This window comes from Falco cherrug, chromosome 8 (genome assembly GCF_023634085.1).
Source record: "Falco cherrug isolate bFalChe1 chromosome 8, bFalChe1.pri, whole genome shotgun sequence".
Lineage (NCBI taxonomy): Eukaryota > Metazoa > Chordata > Aves > Falconiformes > Falconidae > Falco > Falco cherrug.
Window position 1 is genome coordinate 32,829,246 of NC_073704.1, and position 16,718 is coordinate 32,845,963.

The 16,718-nt window shown below is 43.3% G+C and overlaps 1 protein-coding gene and 2 long non-coding RNA genes across 4 annotated transcripts; 1 reads left to right on the forward strand and 2 right to left on the reverse strand.

Moving 5' to 3' along the window:
• Positions 1–180: 180 nt before the first annotated feature.
• On the forward strand, positions 181–16,657 carry LOC102046404 (glycerol-3-phosphate dehydrogenase 1-like protein). The gene is made up of 8 exons (XM_055719487.1): positions 181–349; positions 5,705–5,882; positions 7,760–7,900; positions 9,132–9,270; positions 11,042–11,154; positions 12,668–12,901; positions 13,047–13,153; positions 14,452–16,657. The coding sequence occupies exons 1-8, from the start codon at positions 309–311 to the stop codon at positions 14,546–14,548; spliced, it is 1,050 nt and encodes a 349-aa protein (XP_055575462.1). The 5' UTR covers positions 181–308; the 3' UTR covers positions 14,549–16,657.
• Positions 2,014–9,120, reverse strand: LOC129736709 (uncharacterized). Of its 2 annotated transcripts, XR_008733729.1 has the most exons (4): positions 6,878–9,120; positions 6,015–6,204; positions 4,080–4,134; positions 2,014–2,604 (listed from the first exon to the last, which is right to left on the reverse strand). It is a non-coding gene; the product is annotated as an uncharacterized LOC129736709 (long non-coding RNA). The 2 variants fall into 2 exon arrangements; XR_008733728.1 differs by having other exon boundaries at positions 6,015–9,120.
• On the reverse strand, positions 11,222–16,402 carry LOC114016871 (uncharacterized). Its single transcript, XR_003561696.2, has 4 exons — positions 16,269–16,402; positions 14,566–14,644; positions 12,977–13,127; positions 11,222–11,281 (listed from the first exon to the last, which is right to left on the reverse strand). It is a non-coding gene; the product is annotated as an uncharacterized LOC114016871 (long non-coding RNA).
• Positions 16,658–16,718: the final 61 nt, after the last annotated feature.

Below are 16,718 nucleotides of genomic sequence, written 5' to 3' on the forward strand. Positions count from 1 at the left end.
ACCGGCACTGCCCCGGGCTGTGTGTATGGGTACCGGCACTGCCCCCGGGGTGTGTGTGTGCGTACCGGCACTGCCCCCGGGGTGTGTGTGTGTGGGTACCGGCACTGCCCCCGGTGTGTGTGTGTGCGTACCGGCACTGCCCCCGGGGTGTGTGTGTGTGGGTACCGGCACTGCCCCCGGTGCCACCGCCCGCTGACGCCCGTCCCTCCGCAGGCGCCGGGGGCCGGGCCGGTGGGGGCGGTGCTGGCAGCCGGGCCGGGCCGGGCCGAGCCGCGGGCAGCAGCGCCGGGCGGGGGGCAGCCCGCAGCATGTCGCCGCTCCGCGTCTGCATCGTCGGCTCGGGGAACTGGTGAGTGCCGCAGCGCGGGGGGGCATCCCCCGTCCCCCCCCTTTCCCACTCCTCCTTTTTTTCTCCCCTTTTCCCGTTCCTTCCTCGTTTTCTCCCCCCGCCCCCCCCCCCCCGGGGCGGCACACCAGAGGTGCCCCGCCGCCGCCGGGGGCTTCGCAACAGGTGCGGGGCGGGGGGCGCCGAGGGCGGCGGAGCTCCGTGGTCCTGGAACCGCGGCCGCGGCGCCACCGTGCCCGGCCTCCGCCCGGCGGGCTGCGGGGCAGGGACCGCCGCCCCCGCGGGTGCCCCGGCCCGAGCGCCGGGGACGGGCCGGAGCCTCCTGCCGCGCCGAGGCGGGGGAAGCCGGGGCAGCCCGGGGACAGGCAGCGGGACCCCGCCGCGGCCGCGTGTGCCCGCGGCAGGGCCCCGGTTCCAGCCTTCAGTGCGCGGCGAGCGGTGATGCTGTTCGCATTCTTTGGAAGGAACGGGGGTACAGGCTGCATTCGCAGCCAGAGCTGAGCAGCACCCTTCACCTCCCTCCTCCTCGGCACAGCGCTTCGCATCTTGGCGCAGACACTGCCGTGTACTAGCGCTGCCCTCGGCTCCCCCGTTTAGCCCCATTCATAAGGCTATGTTTGCTACTGCTCAGTCCTTCCTAGCCTGGACAAAAGCAAGGCTCTCCAGAGCTCCTTGGGTCTGACAGACCCCACTGAAGTCAGTAATCCCGATCCCACTGCAATTTGCATCTTAGTTTTCTTACGGTTTACGTAAGCTGAGCACAAACAAATAGACCAACATGCACCATGCACGTGCTTGAGATCTGCAAACCCAGCCTTCAGGTAGCTTTGTGGACTGTTTTTGTACAAGGAAAGCAAGTTCCTTAAGATTTTTGAAATATCTGATAGCAAAGTGGAAGCAAATGCCAAAAAAATAAAATCAATAGATGAGGGAGTGGTTGCTTGTGAGCTGCTGAGAACATAGCACAGTTAAAGCATGGCTCTTTGCCTTCCTGCCTTGCAAAACCAGTCCAGTGTTTTCCGAGCCCCCACATGCATGCTCTTTCCGGATCACAGACTCTTTGTGCATGACACCTCCCAGATACCACCTTTCACAGGTAACTGCACAGCTGTTCTTCGGGAACTCATCATCACGCACCTGGCTGTCTCTGGCGCTGATGGACAGAGTCCTGCCCCATCAGTTCTGCACCAGCATTTCCCCAACTGCCACTTTTGACCATGTCATTGCAGCATTTGCATCCTTCCCCTGCTGCCCTCTTCTCCCGCACCTTAACCACAGGCGGCCAAGCCTGCGCGGGCAGCTTGCTGTCGCTTCCAAGCCCCTCAGCAGCCATGGCCACACATGCTTTTAACTTGGTCAGCCCTCAGCGACAGCCTTCATCGTTCTTCGGCTGTGTTCTGAGGCAAGAACCTCCTGCCTTTCCCAGGCTGTCTCCTTGCCATAACACATCCTCCAAAGCCACGTAGTTGTCTGTCTTCAGATCTGTACTCAAAGTTCTTTTTTCACTTGTACCGACAAACCTGGAAAGGGTTATACCACAGAGATAGAGACCCCAGCTCATTCAATACTACCTGCTTACTCATAGTGCCTGTCTGTCTGGGCCCAGCTCTTGCTTCCTACTATACACATAGACTGTAAAATCCTTGGGGAGGAGATAAGCATTGTGCTCTGATATTTAAATCATATCTATTCATAGCTGCTGTAGCAAAACAGGTTGTCGTAGCACAACATAGAAATGCAATATTTATCTTTGGCAAACATTTTTTCTTATGTTCCTCCTGGATATTTGGGTGACAGTTCAGATTGCTGCTTTTGAGTGTTTCCTGCAGCTCGGAAACGTGGTTGACACATGACGCAGCATGTTGCAATATCTGATGCCAGCTGCAGAAGTTCAGCAGGTCACAGGGACTTACTAACTCAACGCTGCCAGGAGATTCAGGAGCGATGTGGTTAAGTGAAATAAGCGCTGCACTGCATTTTGCGGTTGCCAGCCAGGTGCAGGAGGGTTTGCGTTTACGCTGATCACGGTTCAGTTACCTGTTTTTAAAAACAGAGGCTTAATTCACTTCCTGGCCCTTCAGAACCCACAAGCTCTCCCAGTCTTCTAAGATTCATTTGGACTGTGGAGTCCCCAGCAAAGATCCAGCTTGAACTAGGGTTCCTGTCTCCCACATGAACAGATGGCCAGGCTTTTTACAGAGGTACACAGAAGGAAAACAAGAGCCAATGGACATAAATTGAACCAGGAGAGCTTCTGACTTCTGACTCTCTATATAAAGAGAGAAGAGAAAAAAACCCCACCTATATATACAATAATAGAATAGAATATATGGAATAATAAAGCATTGGGACAGGTTGCCCAGAGAGGAGGTGGTCCTTAGAGAGTTTTCAAGACTTGACTGAATAAAGTCCTGAGTAACCCATATGAATGCACTGTTGTTCCCACTTTGGAGATCCCTCACTGTCCCAACCTGAGCAATACTATAATTTAAAAAAATTGACTAAGACAGACACTGGAGGAAAACATAATCATCTTCAAGCATCTAAAGGAGAAAACCAATATTCCACCCTTCTAGAATAGAAATGGGCTTAAACCACAATAAGAAAGACTTAGGTTAAACATGACGATGATCTTTCTAATACTAAGAATAACAAAGTCCTGGGATGGGCTGGCTGGGATGGCAACTGCTGAGGTCTTTAAGACCGCCCTGGAAAAACTATTAGGAACAGCATAAATATATTTGACTGTCCTTTGTATAGGGAAGGAACTAGCTGCTTCACGGGGTCCCCTAAGCTCTATTTTTCACCAGATCTGATGTATGCCACAAACACTTTCATAATCACATGTGGAAATAATGGGTCTTATTTGAGATATTCCACATCAAAGCTTTCTCATTATACTGATAGGAAGCCTCCAGATAAAAGCTTTCTTTTTTTTAGCAATATTTAAATCACTTCCAACAGGAATTAACATAATTGGGGGGAAAAAACCCTGACTGGCAGTTTTCGCTTTTTAAAATTATGGAAGTGGAGTTCTCTGCCTTCTATTAATCTTCTCTAAACTGAGTTTTAGAGAAAATAAAACCATGGCAAGGTCTTCATATATGAGCATCCTTGGTTTTGTTTGAAGGAGCAGCCACCTTCTGCCAAGCCTGCATAGTCTACCAAACACTGTCCTCACAGACAAAGCAATTGTTCTTCCCCAGGCTGATAAGCGGTGGCTGAATTTTAAATGGACCAAGTAAAACAAAGCATCAGGCTTTGAACTGTTTAATGGGTTTGTGGCGAGGTATTTTCCCTGACTACTCAATGCCTTTTAAAACCGTTTCTCCCCCGAATCTTCATCTAAATAGAAACCAAAGGAAAATACTATCATTTATGGAGCCACCTTTATGCCTGAGATACCTTCACCGATATCTTATCAACAGGAAAATACTTGGGTGACAGTGTCCAAGTGCTATGGTAATAACAGTTCTGCTACAAGATCAGATTAATCTACTGAGAGTTGCAAGTTCTAATCAGGATTTCAGAAGTTAGAGCTGGAGTCTGCATCTTTCAACAGAAAGTCGTATGAACTTGGTACATAACTTGAAAAGTTATTTTTATGGATTGGCTTAAGGTCTAAGTTTGTTGTCCAGGTTGTGGAGACTCCAGCACAACCAGGACAATGAATCTAGACCTCAAGTTTATCTGAAAAAAAACCCAACCCAAAAACCCCTTTTCTTATTAATACATACATCTCATGCAGAACCAGAATTCATCCTCAGCTCAAGCCTTGATTGTGCTCTCTGTTGATAGCAGGGAAAGGAAACCAGAATATAAGTAATTTTATAAACAATATGACAATATAAATGTACAATATGACTGCATGCTTTCCTTCAAAAAGGCAGAACTCTTACAGTAAAGGTTCACCCTTAAAACATTTCCCTAAATATTTTAATGGGCCAAACCCAATCATCCTTTAAAAAAAACCAACAAAACCCCCAAAAAACAACCACCACTAAAAAAACCCAAACAACAAAAAAAAAAACCCCACCCCAAAACAAACAAATAATCTTTCCCCCCCCCAAAAAAAAAAATAAACAAACACACACTGCAACCAACCAAACAAAATATCCCCAAAAGCCAAAAAAGCATTATGGCAGCTTAGGATATAGCATACAGTCAACACTGGGCAAAGTGAAACCTGATCTCAGTAGGATTTCTTTATCTTTAAGGATTAAGGTAAAGCCCTTATTCTTTTATTACTTATTGAGCAATTCAGCCTTGTTCAAACCTGTTACATCAAAAATATGGTTAAGCCAAGGACAGTCAGTTACAACATGGTTTCCCTTTGAGCCAGTGACAGCAGAGACCTACCCAGACTTCGTCTCGGATATACTTGGGAACTTTATCAGTTCCAGAAAACAGCACAGCTAAATCTTGTTCATGCTCCTCACAAGCGGGTCAGAGGACAAGAGGACTGGAGCTGCTCTTTCAGTTGTGATAGTAAAATGGCCAGTACTTGAAAGATTAAAGTAGCATTAACAGGGAAAGAGGGAAGAGAGGAGTAAAAATAATCACTACTCCTCCTCTTATAATTTAAAGAGCATTAACCAACAATGCCAATATTTTCTGCTGGATTTTTAATTCTCTCTTGCCAAGAAAACAAGTGAATGTTTGCAAAGCTGCAGTGGCAATGGGGAAATAAAATTGTCTGAACTGAGATCAAAAAATGCTCAGTATGACTGAAGAAAAGTAAACTGGATGGTTAAAATATCCTCAGGCTGCAGCTACTACGGATCCTGTTACAGTACTAATTAGAACAATAAATGTAGAGAAACCATCAGGTTGAAGTTTGGTTTGGCATTTTGTTTTTTTCTTAAGAAAGGAACAATTTCTGAGGATTTAGCTCTTACATAAAATCCTTATTGCAACTGTTTGGTTATTGGTAGGAAAGAGGGATGCATCTGTTTTAGATGAGATGCATGAAGACTGTCACAGCAAGATTATTCAGCACTGCTTTACATTATTTTACCTTTGTTGGTCTTCAGAATAAAAGAATTACCCGAGGAGAAAGACAGATTTTAATCCCAGATACTGTATTTTTAGTACTGTCGATGATAAATCACATTCCCACTCTGTAGGACTTTAGAACCCTTGTTACAATTATGTTTTCTCTGATTCTGCTGTGTTTTTAAACTGAGGGGGTTTTGATGGAGGGTAGTGGATAAAGCTTTTTGATAAGTATAGCAAGCATCTGAACAGCTTGAGAACACAGGCCTTTCATGAGTTACTGTGTTTAAAGTAATTTGTGTTCCCAGTCACAATAAAACTCTTTGTTCCCTATTAGTTATTTCAATTTTTTTCTCTTTAAAGGGGATCAGCCATAGCAAGAATCATCGGCAAAAATGTCCAGAAGTCCAACAGATTCGATCCTACTGTCAAGATGTGGGTATTTGAAGAGATCATCAATGGAAGAAAACTCTCAGAAATAATCAACCAGGAACATGAAAATGTTAAATACCTACGTGGATACAAGATACCCAAAAATGTGGTAAGTTGGCAGGGGGGAAACACTGAAATATTTTTTATAAGGGAGGCAACGTCTGGCAAAGCTAAAACTAGAAATTCACTGCTTTATTCTTGTTTTCCACCTAACTTACTCCAATATAGACATATAACTCACTGGAATATAGTTCACTTCTGTGACTTCTGCTTGTCTAGTATGTCACACGCAACTTCAAACACCCAGCTGACTGTGCTGGGTGCTGGTAATGCACCGTCCTTCTCTCCAGCAGGAAAGCAGCATAACTCTAGAAAGGGCAGGCAGAGATCTGTCTACTCAGAACGGAGGTACGTCAAACCCACAGCATCTTCTGGAAAAAAAGGGAAAGCTACTGCTCTCACTTCTTCTAAAAAAAGAAATCAACAGCACAGCTAACAGCTGCGGTTTACAAGGAGATGAATAATGAGCTGTTGACTCAAGGGTGATTTCAGGATAGCAACACACTGCTGTAATTAATAGTGCTGTAAATTCCACAAAAATATAAGGTATTTAATTTTCATGAACATTTAAAATACCAAGTTATGCCCCTCGACTTAAATTAACCATCTTGCCTAATTTACTGCTACTGAAGCAAGCAAGGTGAGGGGTTTTGGCTGTTAAAGGTTTTGGCAAATGCCACTGTTTTGTGAGTCAAAGAAAGTAGCACCGCAACTCCAGAACAGCTTCAGTTGTAAAAGGCAGTTAAGGTGCTGCATGTGGTGGGTCTCCTTGCTTGGAGAATGGTTTTATGTAGTGCTGCGATTGTATATTTGCACTCTGTGGTTTGAACTTGGCCCACAGTTCTCCTGGGTTACAACTGACTTGTCACTGTTATTTTTACAACCCTCTAGCAGATCAACAGGCTTGGCATCATCACCTGAGATCAGCCTCATCTTGTCTATAGCAAAGTCTGAGGCTTTACCAGCAGAAATCGGCTGGTTGCGGTAAAGCTTGGGGGGACCCCCATACCTTCATCTCCAACTGAGAAGAAAAAAAACACCTACCTAATTTTTCCCTTGCATTGCTCTGCAGGATTTTGGAGAGACAGGAGCACTGTCTGTACAGCACTGCCAGCCTCTGCTGCTTTGCTGTTTTCCTGGAGAAGCAGCCTTGCTGGCAGCACTTCTGGTTCTCCCGCTGGGAATCCCGCTTGCTCAAAGGCTGTATGCTCCAAGGCTGCATTCAAGGGCAGTATTTTCTCCGATTGTAAACTGCTGGTGATAGCAGGCTCAAATTCACCTGCCATTGCCTCTGTAGCATGGCTTGAATTGTTCTGAGTAATGTTAGCATTTGGAGGAAGATACAGCTTGCTACTTATTAAGCATGTTTTATAGTTTTTGTAACTATTGGTCAAGTTACTATATATTTAAAACAAAGACACATACCCCCCAAAGATGATGATATCTCTGCCTTTTGATATAGTTGATTCCTGAGGAATTCTCTGCTAGTGACCTATGGAAACTAAAGACTGCCAGAAGATGCTGTCTCACCACCCTGGTTTGCTCCTGTGCTCCCCAGTGCTACCACTCATTCCAGAACTGTATGGGGTTGCTCAGTATCTTCAGGAACCACCTTAAGAAGCTGAACCAGCAAAGGGGCTTCCCAGGATGCTGCAAGTTTAGGAAGTATATCATCTTCCCCAGGTTATCCACATAGGGCTGGGATAAATGATGAAAAAAATTGTTAGGAATCCATACCTAAAACAGGCTGCTTTGGACATTTCAGAAATCTGTAGCTGCTTGCCTGAAGAACTAGCAGCTACACCACAGCACCAGTTAAAATTAAGGCCATTTGCAACAAGTCTGCTATGGCTTCACCATGCTGGTATCTTGCAAGGTGTGAGGATTCCTACCTGGGGCTCATTTTGGTTGTCACTCTTATCCCAGGTGGCTGTACCAGACGTGGCTGAAGCAACAAATGGGGCAGATGTTCTAGTGTTTGTTCTGCCACATCAATTCATTGGACGAATCTGTGAGCAGATTGCAGGCCAGATAAAACCCGGGACATTTGGGATTTCCCTGATCAAGGTAAGTTGTCATTTCCACAGGACTCCATACAGACTCAGTCTGTACGGAGTAAATAAATAGCTTCAGTTTAAGGGTCGGAGCTCCAGCCCTCAGCCATACGCTCTGGATAAACACGAGCATTTCTTTGTGCAAGAGTTCAAAACTTACCCAGCCTCTGCCAGTCCTTCTGCTGCTCACGTGGCCACCGAAAGATGGGGCAACCCAGCTGGAGTATGTCTTTGCCAGCCATCTTTAGCCTGGATCAGTTCCTGCTTGGACCAGCTTGGAGGTGAAAATGGGCAGAGGGAGGGCTGCATAAACCGGTGCTGCTGCCAGAAAAAATACTCACCAGACTACAACCTCAATTAACTCTTAACTGTAAAGAAGAATGGGTCTTGGAAGTCCCTATTCCAAGTACACACAAAACCCATTCTTGGCAATTAAAATGGCACAATAACACTAATCATTTTGCAGAACTGAAGCAATTTCAATGTGGCATGAACTGAGGAATCTCTTTTTCATCTTAGAGGTACCAGATTATCATAATCTTAAAATGAATTAAGAGAATCTCAAACTAAAAGCCAGAGGCAAAGCACAAGAATATAGTCTACTGCTTCTTCTCTCAATTGCATTACAGGAAATACCCAATTTAAAATTGTAGTAAAGAAATGTAATTTGAGTTCTTAGACTGCAATACCAGCTCTTCCCTTCCCCGCCCCCTTTCCCTTATACAATTTATCTCACAAGCAGCAGTACACAGAGGAGAGGAGGGTGGGAGAAGAAGGAAGTACCTGAAAATTTACTACTTTCTTTAGCTTAAAAAAACCCCAAAGACAATTCAGTATACTTCTTAATACCAATGAAGCACTCAGTTTAATACTTAGATCTTGCAAAAAAGCCACTGCTTTTAGGCTTAATTTAAAAGTCTGGTCCTGTACCGCAGGAATTTAACACACAGGAAAAATACAGCATCAAAGAAAACCTCAGGACAGCAGCAGTGGGTGTGAGGCCTCTTGCAGGGTTACCTCAACTGTTGCTACCTTCTCCCTGAACTTGCCTTGAATTTGCAGTTACTGAAGTACAACCCCATAGCATTTATATTCACTAACATTAGCTATTAATACAAGACCCAGATCCTTCCAATTAATACCAGGGAGCTGCAGGCAATAGGACACCACCTGCTTTACCGGTGCTCTACTGCTGTAATTTTCCTACTCTAATAACTTGGCTTTGACTATTGTCTTTTCTTCAGGGGATCGATGAGGGTCCCGATGGCCTGAAGCTCATATCTGACCTCATCCGGGAGAAACTGAAAATAGAAATCAGTGTGCTTATGGGGGCCAACATAGCCAAAGAAGTGGCTGATGAGAAGTTCTGTGAAACCACCATTGGTAACTATTGCAAATTAGAGCCACTAGCTGGGGTTTAATGTCACCTGTGGCTGGGCAACAGGATAACCTCTCTGAAGGGAGCAGGGGGGTGCAACAGGTCCCAGTCGGTTCCCAAGTGGTGCAGTGCCCACTGAGCTTGTTCAGGGAGGCAGCATTATTTCCAGGGAGCTTGGTGCTGGCAGGATCGGATCCAAATTGACAGCAGGTTTCAGTGCTGAGAGCTAATTTAATCCATTAAAAAATCACACCTTAATCCTGTTTCTGTAGGAGCTGGCAAGAGCCAGCTTTTATGCCTGTACAGCTCAACGCTGAACACACTGGCAGTTGACACACTACGCAGTCTAGATAGAAAAGTGTAATGAGAAGCTGGTATGCACTCACACTTTCTGAGGTGTATTTCTCCATCTTCAAATATCTTTGCTTGAAAAAAACCCAAAAGACCAAAACAAAAAAAAACCCAACCAAACCCAGTAACATTCTGTTCCTCCCTTGCATTCAGGCTGCTTGCCAAGGCATAGCTTCAGATCCTCCCAGAACTGGGTTTGACCTGATTTGGAAAGTTCATCCAGTAGTTTTTAAAACCCATTGATTTTTGAAGTTAGTCAAAATTAAAGTTAGATCCTTCCACAGCTAGGGAAGGCAAAAAAACCCAAAAAACACCCAACACCACCCCCCTCAAAAAAAAAACAAACCCAAAATTGTTGCTGCAATACTGTTCCTTTGTCCTGCAAATGTTACAGTAATAGTGAAAACTGTACCAGCTGGGCATTTGTTTCTGGCAGAGCAGCTAGGTACAGACAGGACTGGATATGATAAGGAGAGTTGAGCAATATTCATTTTCTTGGGGGGAATTTAACTTCTGCTGGCCCAGTCTGAAGCCATGCTGTGAAGATGACTGTGTGAAGAGCTTTGCCCCTTGTTTGTGTCCTCATGGAAAGCCACAGAGCCCAGAAACGGCCACCTCAAGGAGACCAGGTAGCACCCAACATCAATTATTGCGAAGAACAAGAAGCAGACCCGAAGGTTCTCATGAGATGGGGCAGAAACCCCACAGCTAGCAGAGTGCAGTGCCTCAGGGTAATAAAACTCCCTGCTGTGCTCTCTCTCTGAAGGAAACCAAGCTGCCTCGTATAAAAGTGAAGTGAAACTCCAGTCAAAAGTCTTTGCCCAGCTGGCCATGGGCTCTTCGGACAAAAGCAGACCTCAGCTCCTTTGCCAGCGAGGGCTCTCTCTACCCTTGCTCTTGGTACCTAGGGTGAGCACTGTAGCAACGTGATGCATGACTTCTGTAGAACTGGTAACAAACCTGTTCCAGCAGTGCCAACATTCAACTTAGTCATCTGTGGATCTCCCTATAACTGGGAATTAATTGGGCATTAATCATTTGCGCCCCATAATAATATTTAGTGATTACACCAGTTTACATTTTCAAAGCAGCAATTATACCGTTGTGCTGTACAAAGTGATTTGTAAATATTACCGTTTGTGGTTATACAAGCTTTCTCAGGCAGAAAGCTGCATTAGAGGCTGTCTAGTTTTAAGCCCTTTAAAGTGTTATTAAGGGATGCTTGGTCAATACCCTGGGACTTGTATACATTTAACACTGGCTTCCAGCAGCAGCAACTGCTGTCACATGAATCTCTTGTTTAGCAACACCCAGTTTCTGGGACAACAAAACCTAAAGTGGTCCCTAGGACCTCATTTCAGGTTTCAGTTAACTGTGTGTACTCTGAAACTCTGCAAAAACTCTAATTTTCATCCTTTCCCACAGGGTGCAAAAATGAAAAACAAGGGGAAATCTTTAAAGAATTAATGCAGACCCCCAATTTCAGGATTACCGTGGTGCTTGACTCTGATACAGTGGAGATCTGTGGAGCCTTAAAAGTGAGTGATTTCAAAACAAAATGTTTTCATTAGGGCCAAATTCTACCCTCACCTGAGTCTTCTGTAAGCCACAGGGTGATTGAGTGAGCACAGACAAGATGTGTAGTTCATGTGCCAGTTTTCCAACCTGTAAAAAAGGGAAATTTACTTAAAAGTATAACTGCTGGCAAACCATTTCAAAATAATTGTATTTTTATCTTCTGAGGGCATAATTTAGTCCACTGTATTTTCTTGTCTGCCTGTTGTAAGCACATAGAACAAAGACTCTTACTACATATAGTAGCTCCCACTAATAACTTATTTCAAGTAGTTCAACTTAGTTTGAGTAGCCTGCTAGTAAGTTTGCAATAGAAGCAATGCTCTGTGTTGGCAGCACGCCTGTGTGGCATTCAGCCATGCCCATGTGGAGATCCCAGGCTGGATCAGAAACGACACCAAAACCCACCAAGTTTCCAATGAGGAAGCACTTGAGTGAGATTCGGAGTTTGCTTTTAAAAGTGCTTAAAGTGACTCTAGCTTGTGATCCTTTGTACTTTTTTATAGGTTTGATTATTTGTACCTCAATAATGCACCTTTCCTTGGAGGAGGGGGGATTACTGGCAAGGAAAGAATTGGTCCTGTTTAACCTTACATACAAAAAGTTTGTTTTCATACAAAACCAAATATCCCCAGATTTTGCTTTTGCCCATAGACTGGAACTGGGGGAAGAAACAGAGCAGAGAGGTTGTTTCTGCTTTGTGGGAAATCTTTGCTGCTCTTGAAATCATTGCTTTGGCATTGCCTTTGCTAAAAAAAAAAAAAAAAAAAGAAAAATGTGCAGCTGGGCGTGTGCGTGTCTTGAGCAAACATTTCAACAGCAGTACTAGGTGACATATTACTCATATACAGTGAACACTTATTTGGGGACTTATTTAGGGGCTGGGAATCAGGAGTTGGGAAGGAAGGTGTGCAGGATAATGGTGAGGAATAATGAAGATGTTTAGGATCCCAAAAGATTTGTTTAAAACTGTGGGAAAAGGCAATTTACTGACTGTTTTTGCAGGCAAAACCAGAATTTGATGTACTGCAGCATCTGCACATAGAACCCATACCTGTCTCAATTAGAGACACACAGAGAAAACCTAGAAAGGCATGACTCCATGTGGGATATTTTAAATAGTTAAAACAGAAAGGTCAGCAAGTCCCAACTTGGAACTAGCAGAAAACCAGAACATCATTTGCATAGATACTACGTGATTGCAATACAGCTACATTAAACAAGCTGCTTAGATTTTTTGCCCATAGGAATAACAGTGGACAGCGTATAAAAATCTAGAAGCCCAGATACTTTTGTTCAACAGTAACTAGTAACACCTTCTTCATAAGATAAACCTATGGCCACTGGAAATTGCATCTTGTTCTGGCGAAGACAGATCTGTGGGGTTTTCTTAAAGCTCAGTGCATGCTGATGAATTGCACATCTTGCCTGACTGTCTCCTTTTTTCCTCTATATTTTGCACTAAACCATTTTCAGAACATCGTAGCAGTGGGAGCTGGCTTTTGCGATGGACTGGATTTCGGCGATAATACAAAGGCAGCAGTCATACGCTTGGGCCTTATGGAAATGGTGGCCTTTGCCAAGATGTTCTGCAGGGGACCGGTATCAATAGCCACTTTTCTGGAAAGCTGTGGTGTCGCTGATCTAATCACTACCTGCTATGGGGGACGCAACAGAAAAGTAGCAGAAGCCTTTGCTCGCACAGGAAAGGTAAGGATTTTGAAATATTTTACACTAACATATGAAGAAGTCCTACTGTATTTTACAAAGTTATTAGCTGTTTACCTTCTTGATAACTGCTGGCATCACAGCTGTATCCCCTCTGATCCAAATAATCAAGTCTCCTCTCTTCTAGTCCATTGAGGAGCTGGAAAATGAGATGCTGAATGGACAAAAGCTGCAAGGTCCTCAGACCTCAGCTGAAGTCTACAAGATTCTGAAACAGAAAAATATGCTTGATAAGTAAGTGCTTTGATTTAAAAAAACAAGAACAAAGTATGATGAGTTCTTAACCTCCTTAACTTGTGTTTAATTATGTTGTTCTTTTCTGCAATAACTGCTTTCTACATCTTGGGCCACCGTTAGAGCTCAGCCTAGCTTGACTCCTCACTGCCATGGTCAGTAGAATGGAATGAAGGCTAAATGGTATTAGAAGAAACAAGCCACAGACATATAGGAAACAAAAGAAATAATGCTCTGAAGGAGCTACCCAGGCATCCCCGTCCCCCTAAACAAGACTAAAGGCCATACAGAGTCAGCTTGCAAACACAGTCTGTGAGTCAAGGGGTTTCTTGTTCTCAGTGTATCACCGTTACAGCTTGCAGCAATCCTGCTCAGTGCAAACATTAACTAGGTTATGTCAGTATAAAATATGGGAGCATACTCCTCATCAAAAAAATTTTATATGCATTAATTAGGTAATATGCACTGATACCAATGCTTTCGTGCCACAATAATGCAGAGGTAAAAAGTACTTCTAATTGTTTGGGACGATGTAAGATTATTTATAATTTGAAACCTTTTGTCTCAGCTTACACAACAGAAGAGCTAAACTTCCCTCCATCCCATTCCCTCTCATATATCAGCAGTAGTGAGAGGTCAAACACCGCTAAATGAGTACTAAAAAACCCCCGACTGTTAGTATTATAACAGATACAGAAGAGTTGAGTAGCATTATTTTTCAAAAATGAGAGAGAAAAGAAAAGCTATTCTCAACAGGCATGAACTTTAAACCAAAACTTGATGTAATAAGTGTCCTATAATTGCACTTAGTTACACGCTCAGCTCCAAGTCATTGAGTGGACTCATTTTTTACCACATAATGACTAAGCTTGTAAAAGAGAGAGAATCTTTTAAGCCAGGAAAAGAAAATAATTAGACATTTTCATCCTTTTTAGTCCTTTAGATATCAGTAATGGATGCAAATAATACATGCATTTTGCACGCAGGAGGAAGAAGAGGATATGCAATTCAAGATCTTTTGTAAATAAAAAATACTAAATAGGAATTTTGTTTCCAAAACAGCTTTTCTCAGCCATCACCCCCAAGAACTGCCCTTAGTTCCTCCTGACTGTCCTACGTAGCCTTCCAATAAAGGCACCTCGAAGTTAAAATTACATTGTAAAGAGAAAACATTTTCACTTTTTTTAATGTAACAGAAACAGAGAGAAAGATCCCCCCCCACCCCCCAGATTATAAAGGGAATATAAACGTTTGTATAAACTTTACAGATTATTTTCCTTGCTATACGCTTCTTTTAGGTTTCCGTTATTTACGACCATCTACAAGATCTGCTATGAGGGTCAGTCGATCCAGGATTTCATCGCGTGCTTACAGAACCACCCAGAGCACATTTAGAGATCCCCTCTCCTCACCTGGTTGCATTCTCATCTTCCCAGGACTTCTGTCCACTCCACTGCAAAAGTAGAGAAACACGTTGCGCAACAAGACTTGCTGTAAAAGCAACAAAGAATGTATTTCAGTATCCTCATTCTGAGGGGAAAAAAAACCCTATAAATCTGCCTTTAATTTCAATGTTGTACCTAAGGAACAGGAAACAAATGTAAAATGTAACAGTATTTGATTTGAGTTAGTAACGCAGACATTTCCCTAGAATTACTTTCTTGTTGATTGAAAACAGTTTCCCTCGTAGTTTCCATAACAAATGCTCAACCTAGCTCATATCACCCTTAACATTTTGCCTAATGATATTACTTACAAAACAGCACAAGACACAGAAAAATTGAAGACCTCATCCAAACAGAAAAATTATAGTAGAAAAAATGTGACAGCAATAAGATGTAATCACATAGGCAAATGCTGGCTTTCCATAACTCCCTTCACACACAAATAACCTTTTGTGTTTTGCAACATGGGGTCCTTCCTTGATTTTGTTTCCCAGTGTAAGCCTCGCTGAAAAAATAGGTATTGTTCCCATACTCAGACACACACGAATGTTCAGATGTATAAATAAAACAGTTTAAGGTGTAGGGGGGAAGGAGAAAGAAGGGGGTTTTGGGGTGGTTGGTTTGTTTCAAATTCAGGACACTAGGAATCCTCAGTAGTAGTCTGACCTTCATGAAACTTACTTGAAATTCATGAAATTTCCTTGAAATACAGAAAAAAAGTTTGGAATAACCAAATACATTTATGTTAGATTTCTCAGCAAGACATCCTCATTAATTGGTACTAGCTGAGAGGGGAAAACTGGAAGCCAACAAGGAAGATGCTTGTGCGATGCTACTGTTTTAAGGATATAAGAGGTAACAGTGAAAACTCCTCTGTGATACTTGACTTTTTATACATGCATCAAAATGACCGCTATAGACGCACAGAAATCCTGTAAAATTGCATTTGAAACTGGGCTGCATTTCAATTCCGCTGGGAAACTCCCCTGGGCTGACACCAGTGCAGCTCCTCACATCCTTCCAGACTGCAGACTAATGCCCTGATCTTGCTGTACCTTAAGCAACGCATCTTATACTCCAGATGAGAGATCCATCTACTTCTGGATTTTAGACACAAACTGGTTCATATACCAGGTTTTTTTATTTTGCTACCAATAGCATTAATTTTAGAAACATAAATTTTTAAACGTTATGGCTGTAGTTGGGTGACTTCAGATACCTGATGTTTTTCAGAGTTAAAGCCATCTATGAAATGAACAGTGGCACATTTTATAAGCTTTAATACCCTTTTGAAAGAGTCCTATTTTGAGACAAGGCAAACAAAAAGGAAGAGTAACCTACTTTTCCTTTGCTTTATCCGATTTTCCAAAATAGCAGAGAGGAAGGCAAGTTGTTTTTTTCAATCTCTATGTATTCGCTGACATATTGCTTGGGGGGGGGGGGGGGGGGGGGGGGGGGGGCGGCACAGAAGCTAGATTATAAAATCATCTCCACTCTGCATTTTAAAGGAATATTGTTATGTCTTTCACATTTATTACAGTAACAGATACATATGAATGTATTATTATATTGTAAAACTCTCCATCTCAGCTAGCAATGCTAGCTCGGGTACGAGCAGCAGCGGCTGCAGCATCACCGAGGCCTGCAGGACAGCAGCGAGGGTAGCTCACCTCCGCCAGCCTGCAGTCCGGTCACAGCCAATGGCTCAGGGCTCCGCAGGGCAACACCAACATTCCTTCCACTGAAATGGGAATCAGGTGGCCAAATCCTTTCCACAAAACAGGGAATTGTGATCTTCCGCTTCAAGGGGAAAAAGACTTAAAATAGTGCATTGGTTTTAAGTATCAAATACATGAGGAAGGGATAAAGAATTCAGGAACCTCCTCATTTCACCAGCAGGCAGAACTTCTGGCAAGTCATTTAATTCAGCTAATTACAACATAGAACATTTTACTTTCGAAGTGTATCAAGTAACAGTTTAGCAAAGTGATCAATATGCAGACTTGATGTAGTTTCATTTATCAGAATTGTCACCAAATAAAAGACTGTTGTAATGGTGGTCCTTTATTGCTGTCATTCTTGCAATTACTAATTATCAGCTCTCAAAGAAAAGGACAAGA